General features: G+C 44.3%; 1 protein-coding gene across 3 annotated transcripts in view; it reads right to left on the reverse strand.

The window, feature by feature from the left end:
- The window catches only part of GRM7 (glutamate metabotropic receptor 7), an 827,253-nt gene that overhangs the window by 60,874 nt on the left and 740,030 nt on the right, over window positions 1-26,349 (reverse strand). For 2 of the 3 annotated variants that reach the window (XM_029601454.1, XM_029601456.1), the window contains exon 9: window positions 15,687-16,245. In XM_029601454.1, the coding sequence (XP_029457314.1) occupies window positions 15,928-16,245 (318 nt within the window). In that variant the 3' untranslated portion in view covers window positions 15,687-15,927. Of the gene's footprint in view, window positions 1-15,686; window positions 16,246-26,349 lie in introns of those variants that run through there. The other variant, XM_029601455.1, reaches the window with a different exon arrangement.

A 26,349-nucleotide genomic window follows, 5' to 3' on the forward strand; every position in this document is an offset into this window, starting at 1 on the left:
CTAAAATGCACAGTGATTGGCAAATTCAACATGCACTAGCATTTCAGGTGCCTGCTAACAAAAATAATAAACAAACAAGTTCTAGTCACGTGAGTGCTGATCATTACATTACTTTTTTTGTCAAGCTTCCAACTGTTTCCATTTCACATCCCCCCAACCATATTGGTAACATCAATAGATAAGAGCACAGCCAGCCAATAGGAATACATACATACATATTCATTCCTAAGTGACCTTTACTGACCTGGGAAGTGTGAACACTTTGTTTCATTTTCTGTTGGTGTTCGTTAGTTTCCAGTTCCATTTCCCATCCCCCCAACCATCACCTCAGTGGTAACCTTGGTAATATCAATAGATAAGAGGGCAGCCAGCCAATAGGAACACATATTCATTCCTAACTGACCTTCAGTGACCTGGAAAGTGTTTATTTGTATCATTTTCAGTTAGTGCGCACTAAATCGAGTTAGTGCGCACTAACGGGGAGTTAGTGCGCACTAACTCGAGTTAGTGCGCACTAACACGATTTAACGATTTTTAACGATAAATCGTTAGAATTTCTATTGTATCGTGATCTATAACGATTTAAGACGATATAAACATTATCGGACGATAATTTTAATCGTTGAAAAACGATTCACATCCCTAATGTCTAGTAGCTCTTTAGAAATGATAAATAGTAGTAGTGATAGGTATTTGAGGAAGCAGAAAAAAGGATCCCTGAGCTCTCCCTCAACCTACAACTCAAAGGGGATGACTTTAGCCATTCTGGGGTAGTGCATATCTTACTTCAATTGGAAGGTCCAGTCCCTAGGACTGTGGCAGCTCACTGGTGAGCCTCTGAGCCACCCTCCGCATGGTGAGGGACCAGCTATAAAAGGCAGACCAGAAAAAATAATATTAGTTGAGCCTGGGGCAAAGCAGACCAGAGAACAACAGTGAAAGATAAAAGTCCTCAAGGGGGATTTCAGATGCTATTACTGATGGTCAATGCAGGTCAGATATCAGAAACAAAAAGAAAACATCCTGAGCTTTGTATTCTGTAATCGCTATACAGTAATGGTGAATTTTCAAAGGAGTTACTCATGTAAATGTAACACCCTGTCATAGCACTTTTCAAAAGCCATTTACCTATGTTAAGTGCACTTAATGCGGGTAAAACCTATTGACAATGACATATATTATAGGAATTTTCAAAAGCCCACTTACATGAGTAAAGTGCATTTACACCATGTAAAACCCAGTTTTAAGCATGTAAATGCTTTTGAAAATCAGGCCCAAGTTGAATTTACAAATTAAAGAATTTTGGCCTGTAACTTGAGCAGATATGACCTAGTCCATGCATCTAAACTCTCATGGATTTAGCCATACGAGTATAAATTTTACAGTCTGCTTTCTTTCACATCAATGAATAGTTCCAGCTGTGATGATTTGGGTTTCTGCTAACCTTGATGTGAAGGTTTTGCAAGTGTGTTTTGGAATGAAATGAATGCACTGCCAGTCCTTGCTGTGTCCAGCTGTACACATCCAGCGTTTGCATGTATCGTGAAATGCGCCCAACTCTGCCATCAGCTGCCCACCATGCAGTCACAGGCTTTGGAACCCCAGCTGCCCCCCTTGGTGCTGGGGATCACCGAAGGCAGGGCAGGAAGGGGAGCGCTCCATACAGGGAGTCACCAGTTTTGTGCTGTGTAGAAGCATTCACTTTCATAAACCCTCCGGGCATCAAAGGGGGTGCATTTCAGTGGCTTGTGCTGTTGCAAGCTGCACACAGACCTTGTTGCTGCTTTTCTAAGAGATGCTGTCTGAGTACTTTACCTTAGAAACGTGGACTTGCACTTTGTACCTGCAGTTTGTGCGGATGGTCGATCAGGGTAAAACGGCTTTGGAAATTTAAAGGAACACATTCAGAAGCATTTAACCAGGTAACTTAGAAGTTACCTGGCTAAATGAATATTTGGGCATTTATCCAGCTAAATTCTAGCTGGATAACTTATTATCCAGCTAAAATTTGGCCAGATATGTTAGGAGTGTTCCAGGGGCATAACTGGGAGGAGCTGATCTAGCCGGATACGTTATCCAGCTAACTCCGATATTCAGCCATATAACTTATCCAGCCAACTTTAGGATAGCTCAATATACAGGCTACATTAGCTGGATAGTTTTATTTGGCTAACTAGCTGGATGAATATGAACCCCCAAATCTTGTGTGTGCTGCTGCCCTGCCTAATCGAAATAGCCATGGAGAATGTCTCTTCTTAACTTCTTAAAAGGATGCACCTTATAGAAGCCTATGTGTGCTTTTAGCTGCATAGAGAAGGCCTAAGTAACTATTGACATGAATGAACAGATCTGCAAATTGTGCTCCCGTGCACTGCGTGCAGTTTTACATGCTAATCTTTATTGCACAGGCCCTACATCTTGGAAGAGATATTTAAACATAGGGAAGGCCACACTGAAACTCTACGGGGAGCTGCAGGCCCATGGGCACACATTAAACTTCATGTGGCCAGCGCAGAAACGCAGAGACTTTTCTACCCATGTTACTCTGCAGAAGAAGCAGGTGCGAAGTACACACATGAAAGTATGTGTTGGGATTACTTTCACTCTCTCAATCTGTCCCTACTTCTTTTATCATAGAAACATAGAAATGACGGCAGAAGAAGACCAAATGGCCCACACTTTTTTTTTTCTCTCTCATACTTATCTATTACTCTTGGCCTTTAGTAACCTTTTGGTTCTATTTCCCTTCCACCCCCGCCATTAATGTAACCTTTGGTTCTATTTCCCTTCTACCCCCACCATTAATGTAGAGAGCAGTGCTGGAACTGCTTCTAAGTGAAGTATCTAGCTTAATTGGTTAGGGGTAGTAACCGCCGCAATAAGCAAGCTACACCTATGCTTATTTGTTTACCCAGCCTGTGCAATTCAGTCCTTGCTGGTTGTTATCTGAATATAAATCCACTTTTCTTTGTTCGCTACTCTGGATATGTATTGAAAGTGAAGTATCAGGCTTAATTGATTTGGGGTATTAACTGTCGTAACAAGCAAGCTACCCCCATGCTTATTTGTTTACCCAGACTGTGTAATTCAGTCCTTGTTGGTTGTTGTCTGAATATAAAATCATCTTTTCTTCATTCCCCCCTGCCGTTGAAGCAGAGAGCTACACTGGATATGGATATGCATTGAAAGTGAAGTATCAGGCTTATTTGGTTTGGGGTAGTAACCGCCGTAACAAGCAAACTACTCCCCGCTTTTTTGTGAATGCAAATCCTTTTTTCCACATTTCCTCTTGCCGTTGAAGCATAGAGCAATGTTGGAGTCGCATTAACTGTGTGTATGTTTATTGAATAAGGGTATTATCTCCAGGTAGTAGCTGTCTTTCCCACAAGCCACTCTCTCTTCATTCACATCCTCTAGACTTTATGGATCATGTGTGTAAAATTACATGCACTATTCACAATACATGCTTATGGCCGTAAAACATCGGTGCCAATCTCAGAGCATACTTTTACCTTCATTGTGTGTGTGTGTGTGTGTGGGTGAAGAGCAATATTGGAACCTTGCTTTTAAGCTGGCAAATAAGCATTTATCTGCATTACAACTTTTGATCATTGCCCCCATAAAAAAAAAAAACAAAAAAAGCCAAACCAACCCATAAAACATGAGAATAGTTCCATAAGCAGCTGCAGGAAATTTGATGAGGTCAGAGTCTCACCCTATCAACTGGGCTGGTTCTGAGGCACCCAGACTAATCACAGAAGCCATCTGGTTTGTATCTTGGGCAAAGAAGATATCAGGCCTATGCCAATAGCTTCATGGGTTTGTTTTCACTTACCAGCTGGACAACAAAAAAGAAAAGCACCACTGACACTGAGGATTCTGCATCACAGCAGAGTTAATATAATATGCATCTCAGTTATATTCAGACTGTGGCTGGGAAAGTGAGCTCGCTAACTTAGTCTATATATTCAGCGGCAAGGCCACACCACTGAATATATAAGGCTATCCTAATGTAAGCCGGATAAGTTTATCCGGCTAACTTTAGAACACATCTGCGCAGCGACTAGAGTTAGCCGGATAACTTAAGCCCTCCATCATATGCCCATCCTCCTCCCGCCACTTAGCCAGATAAGTATTTAATTAGCGGCCGTTGACCGTGACCAAATATTTAAAACATGCCACTTAGCCGGACAAGTCGAAACCTATCCAGCTAAATGGCACTGAATGTGGATCTCATAATTAATACAGGAACCATAAAGCCTAGGACAGGCACAAGCCACTGGGGAAGGAGTAGACAATAGTGCTGGCCTTGGGTCCACACCAGCGGGGCAGGAGTGACTGTGATCGCTTCTGCCCTGGGGAAAGAGCCTGGGGGGGGGGAGAGGTTTTGGGGATCAGGAGAGGCCCAGGACATTTTTTTTTTCATTTTTTTGCAGTGAGGGCAATGCTTATTTTAAAACCAAATACATGAAAAACAAAATTGTATTCATTTTGCTTTCATTTCTTTTTAAAAACAAAATAAGACAGGAAATTCCAATTGCTTCTAAGGTGGCAGGAATTAGAACCTGCACAAATATTTTCCCAGTGGTCATCTTGGGATTATTTTAAGTAAGGTTTTTCGCAAAGCTACCGGTCTTTTTGTGATGAGTCTCAGCAGGATAAATTGCCATTGAGCATGCGCAGTAAGGCAGAAAGTTGGCGTCAGAGTGAGAAGGAAGGAGATATTCAGAAGGAAGGTGAACTCCACTAAGCATAAAAAGTTTTGGTGGCAGAATATTTTGAGAAGAGACTTTGAGTAAGTTCCCAAGGCCTAGTCCAGGGATGAGCAAACTTTTTTGTGCTGAGGCCACATTACAAGTTATCGACTGTAATGAGGGACAGGGGTGGGGTAAGCACCATCAATTTAGCACCCAAGGAGCCCCTTCAATAATGGATCCCAACCTCTAACAAAATCAGCAAGACCTTCAACCCATGAGGTACAAAGTGTTTGCCCGGTTAGCAGACTACCTCATCTCGGTTAAAAATGCAGAACACAGACAGACCCTCATCAAATAAGAATAAAAAGGTCATAAAGTGTAAAACAGAAAGGTGCGGACATACTAAACTGGAAACCACTGCAATCCAGACTCATATGCATAACCATAATGCGAAAATAGAAATAGCAGGAGGACACCCGGTATCGGCATGCTGGCGCTGACTAGACTACCCGGGGTCCTCTTAGGCAGGCAGCAGTACCTGCTTCTTTGAGGCGTCTGCGTGCTCTGCCTGTTTCGCGTGCGCTTAACACTGCACCTGCACCGTCAGTCCTGGGAGGGAGGGAAGCTGTAGCAGCCATGCTGCTGCTTAAGAGGTTTTGATCTGCCTCTGTCCCAGTGTGGCTGGCGGCACCCTTCTGATCTGGCGCCTATGGCTGTGGCCATAGGCTAGCTACGGCCCTGCTGATTGCTGCACTACTGGTTTTTTTTTAAAGCTTTTAAAGATATATATCCGCTAAAAAGGAAATGTTTGCAAAACAAGTAACATTTCCCTGCAGAAGAACTTTTCCATGAGGCAGGCCAGGATCCCTGATAGAGGGGAGGAGGACAGGGAATGAGGGAGTCAATCCACAGTCCCACTCTTCTTGCTGGCGGGGGTTGGGAAGCCCGCCAGCACTTCACTCCATGGTGCCACAGTCAGGCAAGCCCAGGACAGGTCCTCTTCTTGCCTGACACATGGCACGGACCACACATAATGTTAACTTTTTAGATATAGGCAGGCCGGATGAAACATGGTAATAGACCGGATTTGGCCCACAGGCCATAGTTTGCCCACTCCTAGTCTCCTCAAATGACGAGGTTTTTTTGAGAATAGTAGTTCTGAGGATTTTTCATATTTTGGGTCAGCTCCTGACTGAGAGGGAGGACCCCCCCAGAAGGAAGGACTGTATCACTGTTTTTGCATCCTGTGCCCAGTTATCAGCGATGTGGAAGACAGATTGAAGTTTTTGAGCATTGTAAAAAATACTCTGGAGATTCTTTGAAGCTGGGGAAAGTTTTTCCATCATGCCTGATGTGTGTTGGAACCAGAGGAGACCTTACCTACCTTTATTGAGGAAGACATTTTTGACCAGGACACAGTTAAGAGAAGTGTCATCAACAAAGGCACCATGGACAAGGAGACAAGTATAGTTTTGATTTGCTTTTTTCTAATCCTGTTTATGATTTTTGGAATCCTAGTATGGATACTCCTTTTTAAGTTGAAGTAAACCTTTTTATTATTTGAACACCAACCTTGGACTTTACACTTTTATTCAAGTGTGCCTTTTTGGATCAGCAGACCCTCTCAATGTGAGCATTGATCAGAGAGTGAGAGAAACTATGCAGCCTGGTTATTCCCCCACCACACCAAGGGCCCCAGAGCCTCAGGCTTCTTCCCTTCCGAGGAACCTCGGCTCCCAGGGTTGAAGTTTTGGTACAAGAAAGTATTAGAGGTCTGGGAGAGTAAAAACAGCAGTGGGACTTTGCTGAGCCCCTGCATCAGGAATCCTCTAACTGAGACGGGGTTACACTAACAAAAGCACATTCTTAATTGTTTACGGACCTTTCCTGCAGGATCTTTTAAACCCCACTATGTTAGTTGCTTTCACCACTCCCTCTGGCGACAGATTCCACAACTTGATTGTGTACTGCGTGAAAAAGTACTTTCTACAATTTGTTTTGAATTTGCTGGTTGTTAGTTTTGTAACTTCTCCTTGGTGGGATGTACTGAAAGAAGGGGGGGGGGGTCATACAGTTCCCCAGGATGCTCCTCAAAGTCCTAGACCTCTTTTACTCTCAAATATGTCTCACAAGTGCCCCTGGGGACACCGGGGTTCATCTGGTGAAGGGGAGGTTTAACCTCTTGGGCCCCAGGTGCTATGGTGGGTAACACGGTCTCTGGCATCAATTCTCATCCCAACTTGCTCAAATTGGTCAGTGTACTCACAGTGGGAGACGTCTTCTGGTAGGAAAAGCATACACAAATAAGCCACAGAGTCCAAAAGTGCTGTCAACTGAAATTCCTTTTTTTTTGTTTTTTTTACATTTAAAAATGATGGCAAAAATCATAACCAACAAGAGAAAACAAATCATAATGACAAAATCAGTGGTTTCTTTATCCATGGTGCCACATCTACTCTCTGTTCCTTGTGTAAGTGAACCAGTGTCCACCTCAAAAATTCCTACCTCCTGGAGGGTTGGATAGTCATCTTCCACACAACTAGCACTAACTAGCAAGGGCAACCTGGGGGAAAAAAATCAACCTGCCTTAAAAACAGGTACTTTCAAAACATCTTCAAAGCTGCAAAGTCGTCTTTAAAAACTCCAAATCCCAGGTCGAACCCCCCCCAAAGACTCAGTCCTTCCAGAGATGGGGGTTTGCCCTTCTATCGGGAACTGGTCCAAAAATCCCACCGCAGACAAAATAACTCTTCACTTTCAAATATCTTCTCTTATCAAAACTCCTCAAATCTCTGCGTCTTGAGATCCAGTAATGGTTCTATGTAACACTTTCATGCGAAGTTATTTGTTCCACTGTAAACCGGTTTGATTTGTATTCTATACAAGAAGATCGGTATATAAAAGTTAAAAATAAATAAATAAAATAAATCTCAGACTACGTCCGGACCACTGTGAAGCAGAAAGTCCCCTCTTGATCAGTCCACCAGAGAGAAAACGGGGAAAGACCCTTTGCACATGCTCAGAGGGAGATTTATACCTTAGACATATCCCACAAAAAGGAGAGGCATAGGCAGTGGGAAGAACCCCAGTCCAGCTGGAAAATTCCTGGGATTATTTAGGAGCAGTAGCAAAGCCCGGCTACAGGTTTATGGAGTGTCCCCTTGTTTTAGTACTGTTGGAAAGGGTAAATAGCCATCCCCCTATTTATCTGTTCCACTCCACTCTTGATTTTATAAACTTGTAGCAAGTCCCCTCTCAGCTAATTAGAAAATAGATATGTATCTCTCTCTCTCTATGTACATATATTTATTTATTTTTCTATACCGACATTCGATTTGCCATATCACATCGGTTTACATATAACGACTCTTAACGAGTGGTCTAAGACTAGCCTTATGATGACCTGATACAGTATAACAGCTTGATTAGATAACTAGCTAGGTACAAATAATAGTTATATAAGGTAATATTATAGATATAAATGCTTAACAACATGACTATTTACAGAAAATAGAATATATATATATAGAGAGATAAATGTTTATCTTTATATATCTCTCTATTTATATGAAACCTGCATAGCCTCTCATCAAAGGGGAACCGTTCCATTCTCTTTATCATTTTTGTTGCCCTTCCCTGCTCCTTTTCATGTTCTGCTCTGCTTTTTTAAGATGGGGTGACCAAACTGCATTTATTTATTTTATTTTTCATTTGATTTATTGTTCGCATTTCATCTCCGTGCCAATGCAATTAACAAAAAAGAGAGCATACAACTATTAAAAACCTAACATAAACAGATAAAATCACTAATAAAGCAACAACTATAAACATAAGAAATAATAAAAAGTAATCAATGAATTACATGTCAGGAGGACATAAACACATTTAATATGCACTCAGTTAACAAAAAGCTTGCACAAACAGCCATGTTTTCAAGAGCTCACAAAACTGAAGCAAGTCAGCAACAGATCTGATCTCCAGAGGATTTTGATTCCAGAGTTTAGAGGCGGCCACAAAGGTCATTCTATCCCCATTCCTCTCTAATCTCACTTCAGAAGCCCCAGGTACCCATAATAAGCCCATTTGAGAAGAGTGTAATGATCTCAATGATACAAAACGAGAGGGTGCCATATAGTGCAAAGATTTAAACAATAATACCAACAACTTAAAACTGGATTCAAAACTGAACTGGAAGCCAGTGTACTTCTTTAAGAAATAGCCTCACTGAATCTGACATTTTCAAACCCCCACTCAGCCCAGTGGTAGCATTTTGAATGAGCTGGAGGCGTGACAGAAGCTTCTTAGGTAAACCCAGGAAAAAAAAAACCCCAAATTGCAGTAGTCAATCCTTGTCACTACTAGTAAAGATTGGACTACTGCCTTCAGGTCCCATGGGAGAAAAAGGATCTAATCCGATGAATAATCCTCAAATAAAAGAATGCTGTCTTTATAGCAAAGAAACCTGGTCCTGAATGGAAAGCTCAGAATGCAACCACAGGCCCATGAACGTCCCCCACTGATACCAGCTCTTTGCAGTGCAGCTGAACAGAAAAATCCGTCCCCCACCTAGGAAGACCTACCCAAAATATCTCTGTCTTACTGCACTTGAATTTAAGGCCACTTATTTGATACAAAAAAGCTACTTTAGACAAACAGCCATTAATAAAAGGTTGTACTCTGTTCCTCCACAACTAACTGTAAAAATCAGTTATACATCATAGGCATAAAATGATATCCAACGCCCAATGACTTTAGCGATTTAGAGAAAAGAATCATAAAAATATCAAACATGTAAAACTCAAGGTGCGATCACACCATGAATCAGTAGAGAGGCATTATGAAATTCTTAGTTTATTCTTTATTCTGCGGGGGTCTCATAGTAAAAAGATACCCAGTTCCCAGTCCTTCTGCAGGTCCTCGCATCTACTTGTGTTTTAACTGCTTTTAATATTTTAGTGTCATCTGCAGATCTGATCCCTTCACACTCATTGCTCCCTTTTTCAGGGCCGATGCAGTAAATTTGCGTAGAAAGCGGGCGTTGAAGAGTCAGCGCCTGCTTTCTTAACGCGTTCCAGGCGCCCCCAAGGGGGGACGCCATGCAATATTCAAATTAGGGGGGGGTCGCGTTAGTTGCAATATTTAAATTAGGGGGTCACATTAGTTGCAATATTTAAATTAGGGGGGTCGCGTTAGTAAGGAGGCGCTAGGATTGCTTGCTCGCCCTTAGCGCCTCCTTGCTAACGCGAACCCAATCGGCGACGGTGGTCCGCCGGTTAGGAAAACAGACGCCGAGTTTATCGGCGTCAGTTTTCCTAAACGACGCACAGCCAGGGGGTTCAGGAAACAGACGCTTGTCAGTCGAGCGTCTGTTTCCTGTACCCGACTGCCAGTGGTTTGGTTTTTTTTCTCTATTTTTTAACTTTATTTAGTTTCACTTTTCTTCCTACTTAATATCGCAATGATATTAAGAAGGAGGCAGTACAGAAAAGCAGTAAGGCGTGCTCAGCAATTAACGCCTGCTCCAGGCAGGCGTTAATTACTGAGCGCTAGATGTGCTGAGCGCACTGTATTGCGTCAGCCCCTCAGACTGTTACTTAATAAGCTAAACAATACTAGTCCCAGTACTCCACTGGAAAAACTGATCATTTAGTCCTACTTTCCGGACCATTTCTTTTTTAATCAGTTACCAATCCACAGTAAGACACTGGAAATCAGTGGTCAGTACAGCGGATGGGAGCAGTCATTTTATTTCAGCGTTGAAGAGCATCATTATTTAGGGGGGCATTACAACAAATTACATACAGACTTACAGAGTGAGGACCTGAGGCAACAGTCACTTGTCCAAAGTTATGCATTCCAGGGAGAAAAGCAGTTCTCCTGGTTTGCACTGTTCCAACCTCTTTATGTGCAACTACATGAGGAGTCGACTCTTTAAAAAAAAAATAAATAATCCTCCTTTTCCCGCTTGCCTCTGCTATTGTAGTCCTTGGTCAGGAGCTAAAGTCCATGACTTCCTCTGGAACCTGGTACATCTGTACCCTTAGTCTAGCAGCTAGGTGTCGCTGTCGTGCAAGGACTAGTACTCTCTCGCTCCGCAGGCAGTATCCCCACCTGCAGCCTGCCTGGGGAGCAGAAACCAGGCTCAGGAATCCGATCCAGGTCTGCCACATGCCAGCAATCAGCACTGAGCCACAGGGCTGACCCGGTGTGAGGGAAGGTTGCACTGCAACGGAGGACTTTGTAGGAGCTATTAATAAATACATGATACATTAGCAGCTTTCAGAGACTAAAACACCCATGCCTGGAAGAAACATTCATTTCCACTTCAGACTGCTTCTTAGCAACAAGTTTAGAGATGCATCATACTGTTGTCTTGCAGCCTTTGATCAATCAGGGGCCGATGGAATAAGCTGCGTGTAAAAACATGCGTCCAAACTGGGCGCCCTTTTTTTTTTTTTAACACTCGCACAGACACGTTCTCCTAGGCGCCTGATGCAGTATGGTAATGAGGTGTTGCGCTAAAAAGGATGCGGCCCTAGCTCGACCTTGGCATTGGGCACCCAGGAGGCGTGGCTTTGTGCACAGCCACGGGTTAGGAAAACGGATGCTGGTAAATTGAGCATCCGTTTCCCTAAGCTGGCCGCCATCAAGACTTTTTATTTTTCATGTTGCTGCTTTGTGTGGTTCCTCCCCTTGACTCGGGGCTGGCATTAAATCTGCCATGTTAAAAAGTGCCCAGTTCTTATTGTGGTGGCTGCAGAACTTAGCCAAGCCTGCTGTAAGTATATAAGAAAATAAGACTTGCCATACTGGGACAGGCCAAAGGTCCATCAAGCCCAGTATCCTGTCTCCAACAGTGGCCAAGCCAGGTCACAAGTGCCTGGCAGGATCCCAAGGGGTGAAAGGGTGAATGTGTACAGACCTCCAGGATAGCAGGCCAGGGTTTGCCTATTGTCCAAATTGAGGTGAATCCAATTAATGCAGACGAAGTGGTATCTCTTCAGCTAAGAGCACAAGGCAAAGCTGAGGCATTCGTTTTCCCAGAGAGCAAAACTTCACATCGGCTGAAGCGGAGGACACCTAGGGCCCAGCTCATTTCAGAATTTCCGCAGGTTTTTATGGTGTGTGTGTCGCACGCTTCTCCATACCTGGTGCAGGTGGTCGAGGATGTTCTGTACCGCACGGTGCATGGGTGAATGTGAGGCCCGGGTGAACAAGTGTTTGTTCTCTTCATCCTGCTTCACGGGTATCTCGGAATCATTCCTGGCAATCAAGCTTCCCGGTTCATCATCTGCTCACCCCTGCGGCTTGGCATATACCAGCACTGGCAAACTCTTGGGAGAGGAAGAGGGGTAATAGCTTCTCTTCACAGTGAGATGAAATGGCACCAGGGAAATTTAGAAAAAAAAAAAAAAGAAGAGAGAAATGGACTCTTCTGTCCCTCCCCCAATCTCACTTTAGTGCCTTTCAATGGGGGATTTAGACATCTTCCTCTCCGTTTTCCCCAATTTGTTTTCACCCATGGACTAAGCAGGCACTTCTAAGATTACTCTGAAGACAGCAGACCAGCGGCTCTTACTGGGCCAGCTTCTCTGCTCCTAGCTTTCACCAGGGTTTCCTGGGGCCTGCATCGTGTGCCTCCTCACGTGAATCCATCCTTCACTAATACCCCATATCACCAACGCCCATAACAGACGAGGCATACAACACAACACGCCTAATGCTGACAAGGCATCAGCATTTCAATTACACAGAGAGAGCACTGAGAGTTATTTACGCTTCTCCTCTTCCCCGGGCTTCAGTAACACTATCAAGTTGTTTCCTCAATGCTTCTAGGAGCACAAAAGAGTTGTTTTTTGTTTTTTTTTAGTCAAATCAAATTGCAGTTTGCTTTTGCCATCTGCTCTGCATTTGATAACTCAACTTTGTCTTGTTTGTGAATCACAGGTGTTAGGAAGGAGGGAGCAGATGAGACAGATTCCTGATGAGCTGTTTCTTTAGGCAGCTTGAGCATCTCCAACGTAGCATGAGAAAGTGGGCTGGAGGAGCGCTGAGTCGTGCCATATTCCTACAGTGACCCGGCTGCTGCATGCAAAAACAGGGGTGGGCTATGCCAGTCCTGGTTTTACCCCATTGCTTGCAAGGAAAGGGAGCCCTCAACTCTTAGGGAGATTGAGACTGGATCAGTCTGGCCCATTCTCTCACCATGGTACACGAGCAGGCCCCTGGAGCACGAGTACGGGCCCAAAGCATAGGAAAATATCAGCTCTGCCACACACATAAAGAAAGTTGGAGACTGGATCAGCTCCTTGCTGTCACTGCTAACCCCGGAGATTGTGGGCTATTTTTTTTATTAGATGAGCAGAACTTATTTTTAGAACACATAACAGTGCAGGACCCTTCTGGGTATAAAACTGAAGCGTAAATCAAAACAGAAAAAAGCTCCCAAGAACTGCACGTTGAAACCCAGGAGTCCAACATTAATCAAATTCTGAAACCCAAATGGAAGAAAAGGCCTCAGAATTGAGCTTAAACCGCCAAGGCTCGGCTAAGTCCTTGACATAAAATATCTGTAGGAGGCTCACCGAGTCAGATCGAAGAGGGATGTTTGATTCCAGGAGCTCTTCAGACAGCTCTAATGAGGCTTGCTCGCCAAACGTTGTCCACGTGTCTCCAGCAGTCTGAGCAGAGCAGTTTTTGAAGAGTTTTTTTGGGCTTTATGTGAAAAAATGTTCCGAAGACGTTTACAAGCGCCCTCAAAGAACGGTTTTTATATATATAAAAGATAAGTTGTTCTATGGACACGAGTGGGGTTATGTGCACATTTCCCTACGTTTTTTGTGGAGGCTTTTCTAACCAATGATTGGGCTATTGAGCTTTATTCAAACCTTGGGAGTTTAAACTTAATTCTGAGGTCTTTTCCTCCATTCTCATTTCAAAATCTGATTTAATGTTGGATTCTTGGATTCCTTAGGACCCTTTTTTGTTTTGATGTTCATGATAACAGCTCTGTTTCTCGGGTGAGTTTCTGAATCTGCAGTGTATCAGCTGTGACATGAGAATGACTGAGCATTTCCAAACAGGTAACAGGAGAAGGGCTCTTTCTATTACTATTTATCAATTATAATTAGGTGACCTGAGGTACAGGGTGATAAGCAACTTGCTCAAAAATCATGTAGAGAATCGCAATTAAAAAGTCTCAAATTTCTCTCTTCTTATGCCATACTCTAACTTCTGTGAACAGTCTTCCAACACTCAGCACAGCCCTCTGACCGTCATCTGCCCCTCCATCAACCCTCAGTGTTAGCCAACAACTTCCATCATCCCCCGCATCAGCCTTTTTCCACCACCCTCCATCAAATCTTTGTTTATCATCACCGTTCTTCATCAACTTTCTATTATTTATCGCCCCCATCACCTTCCTCCATCCATCATTCTCCTCCATCACTCCCTCTGTTCATCAACACTCTTGCTCACTCTCCCTCTGTCACCCCGTCCCACCTTAGCACCTTCGTCGACCTTCCCCCTCATTTCCCTGCAAGAGCTGTAGGGCATGAAACCAGGCACAGGCTTTAGAAGTGCGTCTCTGCCTTCTGTTCTCTCTCTTTCCAGGTTACAACTAAACTGGAAAGTTTTCTAATTCACTTTCAGTTTTGGTAAATTAGTTGATTTCCAGTCTCCTTACCTACCTGCTTGGGAGTTAGGTTAGCTTTGGTTTCTGCAGTGCATCCTTTCCCCGTTTTATTACTAGAAGCTTGTCGGCTGCTTGGAGATCTGGTTTGAAGATTACTGTAAGCTTTTTGGCCAGGATTCTGAGACATTTGGAAGTGTACACAACCCTATGCCAAATGTCCTGAATCGCTTGAATATCTGTCTCAACAGATAACCTCCAACGTCCAATGGTCTGTGTAGCTCAGGAATTTTAAAGAATTGAGGCCTTTGTTCTTAACTCCTTTAATCCAGGAGTCAAAAGAATTCAAGATGTTAATATTCTAGGTGGAGGAGGCAACGCAGCCAAGTGAGAAGAGATTATTCAGACAGCAGGATGAAAGGTTTTGGATGGGAACGGGCACTGCAGGAGGCAGAGCTCCCAAAGGATTCAAACTGAAGCGCTTCTGGGGAAAAACTGACCTATTTAGAAAGGAGGACAGGCCGTGAGGACATCAAGTGAGCTCCTCAGAGCCAGAGAGGCGTGCGGTGCACCTCTCCCAAGCGTTCGGGGGGGGGGGCAGTTTTCGTCACATTTTGGGCAGAGTCTGCAGGTACTTGATACTCGCACACGTTGCTTCGGTTTTCCAGTAGGAAGAACACACGTCCTTTCACTGTGAGACTCGCCCTGGACACAAAAGCGCCTGCAGCCATTTCCGCCGGCTTTTTGTGTGGAATGATTTCCTTTGGAAAATAACCAGAAAGTACAATCTATATGTGTTATTCTCCAATCCCACCCCAAACACGCCCCTCCCCTCCAGAACACCTCCCCTAAATGTGGGGAACACCCGCATGGACTTTTATCCACACTGAGGGAAGGTTATTTTCAGTCAATTTGTGCACATACATTTCTATTTGCCTGCAAAACTGACTTTGGAGATTGATCTCCCTATATCAGGGTTTTACACCTCTAGACTTCAGTGAGGTAAAATATATTAATAGTAATTTCTGTATAATCAATGTGTTGCTGCTCGGGTAGAATTGTTTCTTTGCACTAACACTGCTGCGTCATCACAATCGCATTCCTTCTATATCCGGGCCAGCCTTTCTTCCAGGGCATACACTGAACCTTGTTACTCTATGAGCGTGGACTTCAATGTTGTTTGCTTGACCAGAAAAACAATAAACACCTATAACAAAACATTTATTTTCAACTGGAAATCCATGCCCTCCACCCCCCCCCCCCCCAAAAAACATCTGCAGCACTGACCGGAGAAAGAACAGAAGACGTTTAACAATGGTGGAAACCACTCACCAATACATCTGCTCGCAAATGGAACAACGTTTCCTCGGCTTTCACTTAAAGTCCCAAATATGTACGTGATGGAAAGTTCCAAACCCCTCCTCGGCTCCTTGTGAGACAGCCTCCTGGAAAATGCTTTACCAAAACCAATTTGTGGTGGAAAATTTCTAGTGCGATGACTGTTCTTTCTTTTTCTTTCATGTATAAGAACCCCTCCTGCAGCGAGTCTGTGTGCCAGTACGTCCAGGGGGTCCTGCGTGCGGTCTCACTTATGCACTTCTAAAGCCTAGCAAAGGTCACCGCTTTCCCAGAACTCACAGGAATAAGCAAACAAGGTTTCAGACACTTACTGTTTGGGTCCACGTTTTCACAGAGTTCTGTTTTGGCCTCCCCGTTGGGTCTGTCACTAGGTTTGTGTGAAAGGCGTGAGGACATTGTTGCCGCGGTGACCACCGCCTTGAAGCTGCGCTTGCGTTTCTGCACGTTCAGCTCCGGGTGGAAGATGATGATGTAAACTTTGGGCATGTAAAGCATTCCCAGCGCCACGGACGCACTTAGGTTCATGGATATAGTTAGCATGGTGGTCTGCATGTAGAGCTGTGAAGAGAGAGAGGGCACAATTACAAACCAAACTGGACAAAGCAATAAACCCAGGGGGCACCACCTGCTGCTCAGATGTGTGAGTCTGGGGCCTGAAGGGCTCCCTGGGAGAGAGACAGGTCTATGGTCTTCCACTGGCTAACCTGCAGAAATCAAATGATCCGTAATGAACTAACATACAGTAACTCGTCTGGTTATTTATTTAGTTCAGGCCTTTTCGTGGTAGCTCAAGGTGAGGTCCATCCATGTGCAGCAGGTATTTTTCCCTGTCCCTACAGGGCTCACAGCCTAAGGGGGCATTCTTTAAAACATGATGGGCCATTATCACACGCAATAACCACTGCACCGCAACGTTAAGATTTAAATGAGGGAAAGGGGGGGAGGGGTAAAAAAAAAAGGTTATTCCAGTACTGCTGCGGGTGATAATGTTTTACACGTCATCGCCGGCAGTAGCACTACCTTTTGCTGTGGCGCTGTGGGGGGGACGATAGTATGCAGCGCGGCCACAACTGCTTGGGGGGTCAAAAACGAGCTGCTGCGATGCAGCCGGCTTAACACTGTTGCCCCCCTCCCCCCTTTTTTTTTTCCCCACAACTCATTATTCTGCCTTAATTACAGTGGAATGATGAATCCCAGGGATAGTTTGTACCTAAGGTACTGTAGGATGAAGTAACGTGCCAATGATCACAAGGAGAGGCAGTGGGATTTGAACCCTGCTTCTTTTATCACTAAGCTACTCCTCCACTCCAGTTCTAGAATAATGGCTGGGACCAAATAGCACTTTTAATTTGGCCTCGCTATTAACATACTTAGAAATTTAATACTTTGGACCTAGGTGTGCGGCCATCCCTGCAGCGTATTTGGACTATATGAAGTCTTCAAAAAAAACCATCTTATTACCATCTGATAACAGGAAGACAAAATTACACAGAGCATCAGGGAGAGGACTGGAACTTGAATACAGGAATGCTCCTGACTCCTTGGTCAATGCGCTGAACACCAGAGCAGGGGTGGGTGTTTCTGGTCCTCAAACCGGTCGGGTTTTCAGGATATCCCTAATGAATATGTATGAGAAAGATTTGCATGCCCACTGCCTCAACTACTTGCTAATCTATTTCATGCATATTCATTAGGAAGATCCTAAAAACCAGACTGGCTTGTGGTCCCTGCCTACCAGAATTGCCTACCCTTGCACTAAAGCACATCTGCTTTCTAACTTGGTAGAAGGAAGACTTCGGGCCGGATTCTTTTCCCATATATTCAGCCAGACAGAAATGCCTACGCGACTTAGGACCTTCATGTGTTCAGTATTTTTACATGCTGCAATGTCTTGCATTTTCACTCAGATCCTTGCAGCATGAGTAGCAGCAGACCCAAGAGAAAATAAAAGTCGGCCCAGATTAAAATGGTAATTTTTATCCCAACATATTAATTTCTGGCAATGTTCTAAAATCAATCAATCATCTTTATTTTTACATGCTTTCCCAAGCCTTGTCCATGGCGGATTACAGCAGTAAGTCAGAAAACAAAAATCGTAAAATGATTTGGAAACAAATAACCATGCCCTATATTAAAATAAATAACATTTACAAATCATAAAATATAAACAGTAGCTAAATCAGTCATATTATTGGCAAATAATCAGTAAACAAGTAATCATAAAATGAAGACAGAAGTCCGTGTATGTGGTTCTAATTAAGCTACCGAAATGTACAATGGCCACAACTGAGTAATTGCTAAATGCTTTATTAAAAAGCCATGCCTTAAGTAACTTTCTAAAGCCTCTAAACTCCAGTGACCAGCATCTTGCCTTGCTTCTCCTTTCTACCATGTGCCTGGCTCAACAGTGAGTGTAAAGTGCTGGGGGATTCCTCATGAACATATTAAGGGAGGCATGTACCATTTGCTCATGGATTGCATTTCCTACGAGTTCTAGAAAAGAAAAAAATATTAAGAGAAAAACTATGCAAGCAAAAAAAACTTGGGACAAAAAGTGCTGGGGATTTTAGTCATAAGAACATACATAAGAAATTGCCATATTGGGTGAGCACAAGGGTCCATCATGCCCAGCATCCTGTTTCCAACAGTGGCCAATCCAGGCTACAAGTACCTGGCAAGTACCCAAACAGTAAGTACATCCCATGCTACTGATGCCAATAATAGCAGTGACTATTTTCTAAGTCAACTTGATTAATAGCAGGTAATGGACTTCTCCTCCAAGAACTTATCCACACCTTTTTTAAACCCAGCTACACTAACTGCACTAACCACATCCCCTAGCAACAAATTCTAGAGTTTAATTGTGCCTTGAGTGAAAAAGAATTTTCTCTGATTAGTTTTAAATGCGCTACATGCTAACTTCATGGAATGCCCCCTAGTCCTTCTATTATCTGAAAGAATAAATACCCAATTCACATTTTCCCGTTCTAGACTTCTCATGATTTTAAACACCTCCAACTCTTAAGTATAACACTATGGAACAAAATCCCACAGTGCCATTTGCAGAAATTTTGGCTTGCACAATTTTTCCTGTGAAAGCTTTTCTTTCATTAAGTTACAAGAAATTAAGTCCTTGGCTTGGACACAAAACTGGGCAAGCTAATGGACTTAGGATTGAAGTTTTCTTAAATCCGATTGAGCCAGTCCTGGTTTTAACCCCACTGCATGCCTGAACTCGGAGCTCCACGAAGAGCAGGACTGCAGGTCTAGCCATGCAATGGGGGTAAAACTAGGACTGGATGGATCTGTTCTGAAAAAATGGAACCAGCTAGCAGCTCTAAATGGACATGCGGGCTGATTGCACTTCTGCTTAAACCTTAATTGGATCCTGAATCTGAGGCTTGTTTGGATTTGAGGTGCAGACCTACTAGATGCTGGTGACACACTCTAAAATAGAAATTTTCCAAGGAACCCAGCATGGGGTACATGCATTCCATGAGCAGAAGTTCCAGCTTTGCATACTGAAATCTCCTGCAGTATTTCATGGTGGACCACATCCGGCACTGCAGCATCTTCCTGTTTCAGGTATCGCCCACTAAACCTCTTCTGGGGAATGAATGCAGAGCTCAGTCCTTGAGCTTACAAATTATTGACTCCAACCCAAAGACTCAAGGAGCAGCTCCCTAATTCTTGTCTCATTTCCCCTCTCCTTATTATCTCAGTCTGCTGTGGGAAGAAGTCTATTGTAATTGCTACAAGAGATTGTGGCCTTTCTCAAGACCACTAGAAACAAATAATGCATATGCGAATGCCTGTCCTCTTTCCAGCTATGTGGCTACTAGATGTAGTCTCCAAGTGAGAAGAGCCTGAGAAAGCAGAGGAGGCCACTGCTAATGAGAAGGCCCGCTCTGGAGAATGCAGTGAAGGGTGTGGGGGAGAAGTGCATGCTCCTCATGAACAGATAGCTGCTAGCTTGCCTAACAGATCATTTTCAAGCAATTCACATACGGTAAAGTTTGGGGACTTTAGCCAAGATTTTCCAAACATACATTTCTGAGCATAAATCTGTTCTGAAACTTTGCAGGAGTGCATGGAAACCCTCCCTGTGGCCCAGTCACAGATATCCCTGCATGAGAGCTGGTGTTAATTTGTGTGCACATGGATTTACAGGCATACGTTTGAAAATCCTGCCGCTGCAAACCCCTCCTCCCCGCATGCTCATAAAGTCTGCATGAAAATTGTATTCCACAAACGTTTTCCATGCGCATCCGCCAGGGCTATTTTTCCAAGAATCACTTGTGTACATAAAGCGGTAGATTTTCAAAGGGTTAGGCGCGTAGCTTAGGCGTGTAACCCCGAAAACCTGCCCCTGCGCGCGCAAGCCCCGGGACGCGCATATGTCCCGGGGCTTTGAAGAAGGAGCGGAAAGGGGGTGGGGTCGTGGGCGTGGCGCCGATCCGGGGGCGGTCCGGGGAGGGACCTAGGCCTCCGGCACAGCGGCTGTGCCGAGGAATGGCATGCCCGGCGCACGCAAGATACACCTGACCAGGCGTAAAAGGTTTAACAAAGTAGGGCGGGGGATTTAGGTAGGGGTGGGGGGCAGGTTAGATAGGGGAAGGGAGGGGAAGGTGGGGGGGAGCGGAAGAAAAAGTTCCCTCCGAGACCGCTCCGATTTCGGAGCGGCCTTGGAGGGAACAGGGAAAGCCATCGGGCCTCCCCTAGGGCTCGGCGCATGCAAGGTGCACAAGTGTGCACCCCCTTGCGCGCGCCCACCCTGGCATGTTATAAAATCAGGTGTACATTTGTGCACGCCGGGTAGCGCGCACAAATGTACCCCACGCGCGCTTCTCTTAAAATCTACCCCAAAATGTGATTTTCTGCATGCGCCTTTGAAAATCAGGCCCTTCCCGTTGAGCTCTGCATACAGCAGCATCTCTGCGACGTGTCTCGGAACAAGGAAAGTGAGCATGTGTTTTGTTCAAAGGCTCATTTTCAAAGCCATTCACATGGGAGAAACAGTAATTTACCCGAGTAGACTGGCTATCTAACAATGGCCCTCCCCCAGTGTGGCTAACATCAGCTTCATACTTTTAGCTGCACTGAGAAGAGGCATTCCTGGGGCATGCTTAGGTTGAGGAGGAAAAGTATACATGCACATTCTATCTTCACATCTTTGCAAACTTTTTCAGCAAAAATATACCCAACAGAAAAGCGGGTGAATGGGAGGGTGCAAATTTTGAAATAATGTGGCTTTTCCATCAGGCTTCCTACACTGAGGCACTGTCAGTGCCGGTGGAAGAGTGTCCAGCCGCCCTAGGCGGTGATGTCATCATGTGATCTCTCTCTCTCTCTCTCTCTCTCATCACAAATGAACCCCAGCTCCTCAAAGAAATAGAAACCCAAAAAACGGAAAAACGCCCTCAAGCTCCGTTCCTCACGTCTCATCTGCCCTTTCAAAACTGCCGCTCTTACCGGCTACTCTGCCGCCCTGCCCACTTCCGGCGCCCTAAGCCACTGCCTAACCCGCCTAATGCTTCTGCCAGCCCTGGGCATTGTACCGATCGGCCTGCTCTTGGAGGATTTTCTCTGTCCTTCATGTACCCTGCAACATTTCTCTCCTCTTTCCTATTGAGTTTTTATTTGAGTTTTACTTGCATGTAATTTATTTAAGGTATTGTTACATTTATTGATTTTGTAATTTCATTTATTTACTTGATATTTTCTATTTTAAATGGCAATATTCATCTCTCTGTGCTTATTGTAAAAAGTGGTTTATACATTTTTAATGAAGGAAATAAAGTCCGCGCAGAATTTTGCTTTGAAAAGACCGCAAACACACACACTGCAGATAGTGTGAAAATTGCTTCCGTTGTAAGACTGACAATTCAGTATTAAAGTGGATTCGCGCAGCCTGGCTTAGGAGATTTCATTTCTGAGTTCTTTGTGCGGAGCATGAGGGTCCTCTATGCGAATGGAGGAGAAATGAAGCCTGAAGCGTCGGATGCTTGTCCATAAAGGCGACTCACTCTTGTTTCTGGACTGTAGGAAACAAGCTGTTGTGGGAAGCTGCTGCGGTCAGTGTAAGAGATGTGACAAATCATTTTTAAGGCCCTGTACAGGTGAGTAATTTCATCAGGTTCAGATTTGTCAACAGGCACACTACGCCTGTGCCTAGGGCGGCAAAGCTCTGGAGGCAGCAGGCTGGCCCCGATTTGCTGAATTTCAGCTGTGTGGAATTTCACTTAGCAGAGAACAGCTCTCTGCTTCCTTATCCAGCTCCTCTCCTCCCAGGCAGCCTGCAGGAAACAGGACAGGAGGGGGTGAGCCTGAAGCAGGCAGAGCAAAGGGGATCATTTTGGAAGGTTAGGAGAAGGACTATAGGGATCACTGGGGGATGAGAGGGGATCATCTGGGGGGCAACTGTCTGTGTGAGAGAGCGGAATGGAGACTGTGTGTGTGTGAGAGAGAGAAGGAATTGGTGTTGTGTGTGTGTGTGTGTGTGTGTGTGCCAGAACACGTGAGAAGTTAGAGAGGGGATGAAAGGGAGAAGAGGAGCACAGGACAATACGGACATTTGCATCTTCCTCACCCCTCTCTCCAACCACATCTTCTCTCCTTTGATCTTGGAATCTGTCCCCAAGACCTAGGAACCTTGGATTGATTCTTCCTCCTCCTCCCTTCTCCACAGATCATACAGCACACTCACAACCCCTCCTACCCCCTCCTCCCTTCTCCACAGATCATACAGCACACTCACAACCCCTCCTACCCCCTCCTCCCTTTCATCAATCCCAGAACTTCCCTCCCTGTCCCTTCTCCCATTCCAGATTCCTGATTCTTGAGATCCCTTTTCCTCACCTGATTGAAGGAAAATAAATTATATAGACACTGACAAGCTTTATATTGTAATACAGGAGATGGAAATGTTTCTCAATGTACTTCAGAATTTTCAAAATTTTGCCATAGAATCTACCCCAAGCCGCTGTGTCTTAGATTTTCTGTTCCCTGTAGTTCATCATAATTGAGGGGGGGAGGGGGGAATGGCACAGCGCCAACAATACCTACAGTCATCAAAATGCTAAACCCCTCACTGAATGTCAGGCGCTTCTTTCACCCAGATCCAGTGCAGAAGAGAGTGTGAGTGCTGTGTGGGACATCTCTTTTGCATTTGTTACTGCCTGCCTTTTAAGTAACGTTTACTGCTAGTCAGGGCTGGTGCAAGGGTATTAGGCGTCCTAGTCTAACCTTCAATCTTACACCCTCCTCCCCGCCTTACATTCCTACCTATTGGCAGCAGCATCCCTATTGGCACAGCATCCCTCTCCCTTGCCCTGCTCTCACTCTTTGCCAAGTCCTGCAAATCCTTCCCTTTTCCCACTGACCACAGTGCCCAGCATCCCTTCTCTCTGTCCCCCCCGTCCAGCATCTCTCCCCTCATCTCTCCCCCAGCATCCTCCTCTTTCTCCTCTTCACACCAGCTTCACCCTAATCTCTTTGACCCCCTGTTTGTAGGGCCCAGCATCCTCTCTCTCTACCCTTACCTGCCCAGAATCCCCCCTCTCTCTCTCCATCCCACCATCACCTGCCCAGCACTCTCTCTCCACAACTCCCCTATCCACTCAGTGTCCTCTCTGTCTCCAACCCCGACATCTGTCCAGCATTCATTCCCTCCTCCTTTGTGATTCTATGCTTATAAAGTGGGTAGATAGCACTTCAATGTATTTTGCGGGGGGGGGGGGGGTGTTTGCCACCTCCCAAAATTCTGGCACCCCAGGAGACCGCCAGCTTTGCCTAATGGAAGAATTGGCCCTGCTGCTAGTTTACAAATAAGGATGAAACCTCAACTTTCCCCTACTGTTTGCAATAGTCAAGCCATTTTTCATGGTAATCCTCTCATTCTAGATTTCCATGCTTGCAGCAAATGATGCTGTCATCATCTTGCGGGTAAGACCCTTTCATTTCTGTAAGAGGTTTTCCTAGCACAGCATGAATGCCATCCAGAGCTGATTTTGATGATGGGCCCTGACCATCAGCTGACTGTTTCTGACAGTGGCTGGTACGACAGCCCTGTGATTATAAAGAATCCAACTTCCAAAAGTGTGTGCGAGGCGTGCGTAAGTGGGCCTGCAGAGATTTATGGCAGTATTTTATAAATGCTGAGGCTCCAGCTACACAATTTATAAAATACCACGTACTTCAGCCCTGAAAGTATGTGTGCACGTTTTTCAGTAATGCAAGAAAATGCATCCTTTCTCTACTTTGTTGAGAAATATATGTGCGTACATTTTACATGCATAATAATTCAGAATTAAATGCAGAGTCAGGTATTTTATAAAGCATGCCCATGCTTGCTTATGACAATACTTACTTGTGTGCATTCTTGGAATCACTAGGAAGGTGCAACCTGAAAAATTTCATTTCAGTTTTGTTTTGTTTTTTATCTTTGTGTTTTTTTTTACCCTGGATTTCAATTTTGTCGAATTTTTATTTCGTTTCTGTTTCTTTTGGGAAATGAAATAAATATTAAAAAAGAAAAAAAAAATCTGAAATGATGTCTCCCTAGGCCCAGAAAGCACCCTGGCCTCCACTTACCCTAACCACAGGGATCAGGATGAGCAGGAGGGATGCCTATTCCCCTCCTGCCCCGAAGAAATCCAGATACCAGGCAATGGCGCAGCTGACCAGCGCCATACTGTTTAAAATGGCGCCAGCCAGCCTGGCTCCATACTATGACATTTAAAATGGCGACTTCTCAGGCCCAGCCAATGCTATTTTCTTGTATATTTGTATGACCATATAAAAAAATGTCTGACCGTGAGAAGATACCATTTTAAACATCGTAGCACGGCACCAGACAGTCACGCCATTGCCTGGCATGCGGATTTCATCAGGGCAGGAGGTGAGTGGGCATCCTTCCTACCCATCCTGATCCCCGCGGATGGAGTAAGTGGGTGCCAGGGTAGTTCTTGGCCCCCCAGTATTTTAACTCTTTTGGTGACAGGTTGGAATTGGTGGGAACTGGAAAGTTTTTTAAAATATGCTTTTAAAATTAAATGGAAGTAAATCAACAAAATTTTGTTGGGTTTTATTCCATTTCATTTTAAAAATATAATGAAAAGAAATGAGAAATATCAATTACATTTCCTATTTCATTTCAAATGAGTGTCTATCCCTAGATATCACCAGTTCACCAATACCTCCATCAGTTTACTTTGACCTTCATCAGATCACCTAAACACTCCAGGAATTCATTAGTTCACCCAGAACTCCCACCCAAAAACTAAAGACAAATAACAAGTGTGATATTTTGTAAAGCACAAATCAATTAGCAGATGTAAAAGCAGAAAGACAGGTTTGGTAATGAATGCATACATACCGCTTACAAAATAGAAACTGTGCACATAAAACCAAATCCTGCATTGGAATGCCCTTAAATCATCCCTTTTTTCCCCATTTCATTTATATGTGACACCATGAGTTTTATAAGACAGAATATACACATGGAGAGGTCCATATTCAGCATCACTGAGCCGGACAAGTTCTGACTTAGCCAGCTAAGTGGTGTGTCTTCAATATTTGGCCGTGGTTAGTGGCTGCCTTTTAGCTAGTTAAAAATGTATGCATTTATCTAAGTATTTATCCAGCTAAGTGGTGGGAGGGGAATGGGCATAACAGGGAAGAGATAAGTTAGCCGGATAAACTTATCTGATTAACTTTAGGATAGCTGGATATATTCAGAATATATAGGTTTATCTGGCTAACTTGCCAAGCCACACAGCAGCTAAATAAAGACCTCATATATGCTAAATTATGCATGTAACCTATGAACACATTAAGGTTCAGTAAAGAACTGTAAGACCCAGATATCAGTCTCAGCTCTTTTTGTTTTCTTATTTTAGCAGGTTTAATCCTTCTGTTTGGCCATGGTTGTAACTAGAGATGTGAATCGTTTTCCATATCGTCTTAATGATAGAAATCGTGTGGCAGGGCAAGAAAATCGCGTTAGGCACGATTTTTTAGTTAAAAAATCGTTAAAAATCGTTTTTTCCGATTAGTGTGCACTAACTCGAGTTAGTGCGCACTAACGGGAGTTAGTGCGCACTAACTGAAAATGATACAATTTGACACTTTTCAGGTCAGTTAAGGTCAGTTTAGGAATGAATATGTATTCCTATTGGCTGCCCTCTTATTTATTCATGTTACCAAGCTTCCCACTGACAATATATGGGGGATGGGAAATGGAAACAGTTAGTAGCTTGACAAAACAAGTAATCTGATCAGTCAATGTGACTAGAACTTGTGCCCTAACCCTGATACCAGGGGTATTGTGATCTTCCTGCACACAGTGCCCTATCCCTATTAATACCAGGAGTGTTGTGATCTTCCTGCACACAGTGCCCTAACCCTGGCACCAGGGGTGTTGTGATCTTCCTGCACACAGTGTCCTATCCCTATTAATACCAGGAGTGTTGTGATCTTCCTGCACACAGTGCCCTATCCCTATTAATACCAGGAGTGTTGTGATCTTCCTGCACACAGTGCCCTAACCCTGGCACCAGGGGTGTTGTGATCTTCCTGCACAAAGTGCCCTATCCCTATTAATACCAGGAGTGTTGTGATCTTCCTGCACACAGTGCCCTAACCCTGGCACCAGGGGTGTTG

This window comes from Rhinatrema bivittatum, chromosome 4, assembly GCF_901001135.1.
Source record: "Rhinatrema bivittatum chromosome 4, aRhiBiv1.1, whole genome shotgun sequence".
Lineage (NCBI taxonomy): Eukaryota > Metazoa > Chordata > Amphibia > Gymnophiona > Rhinatrematidae > Rhinatrema > Rhinatrema bivittatum.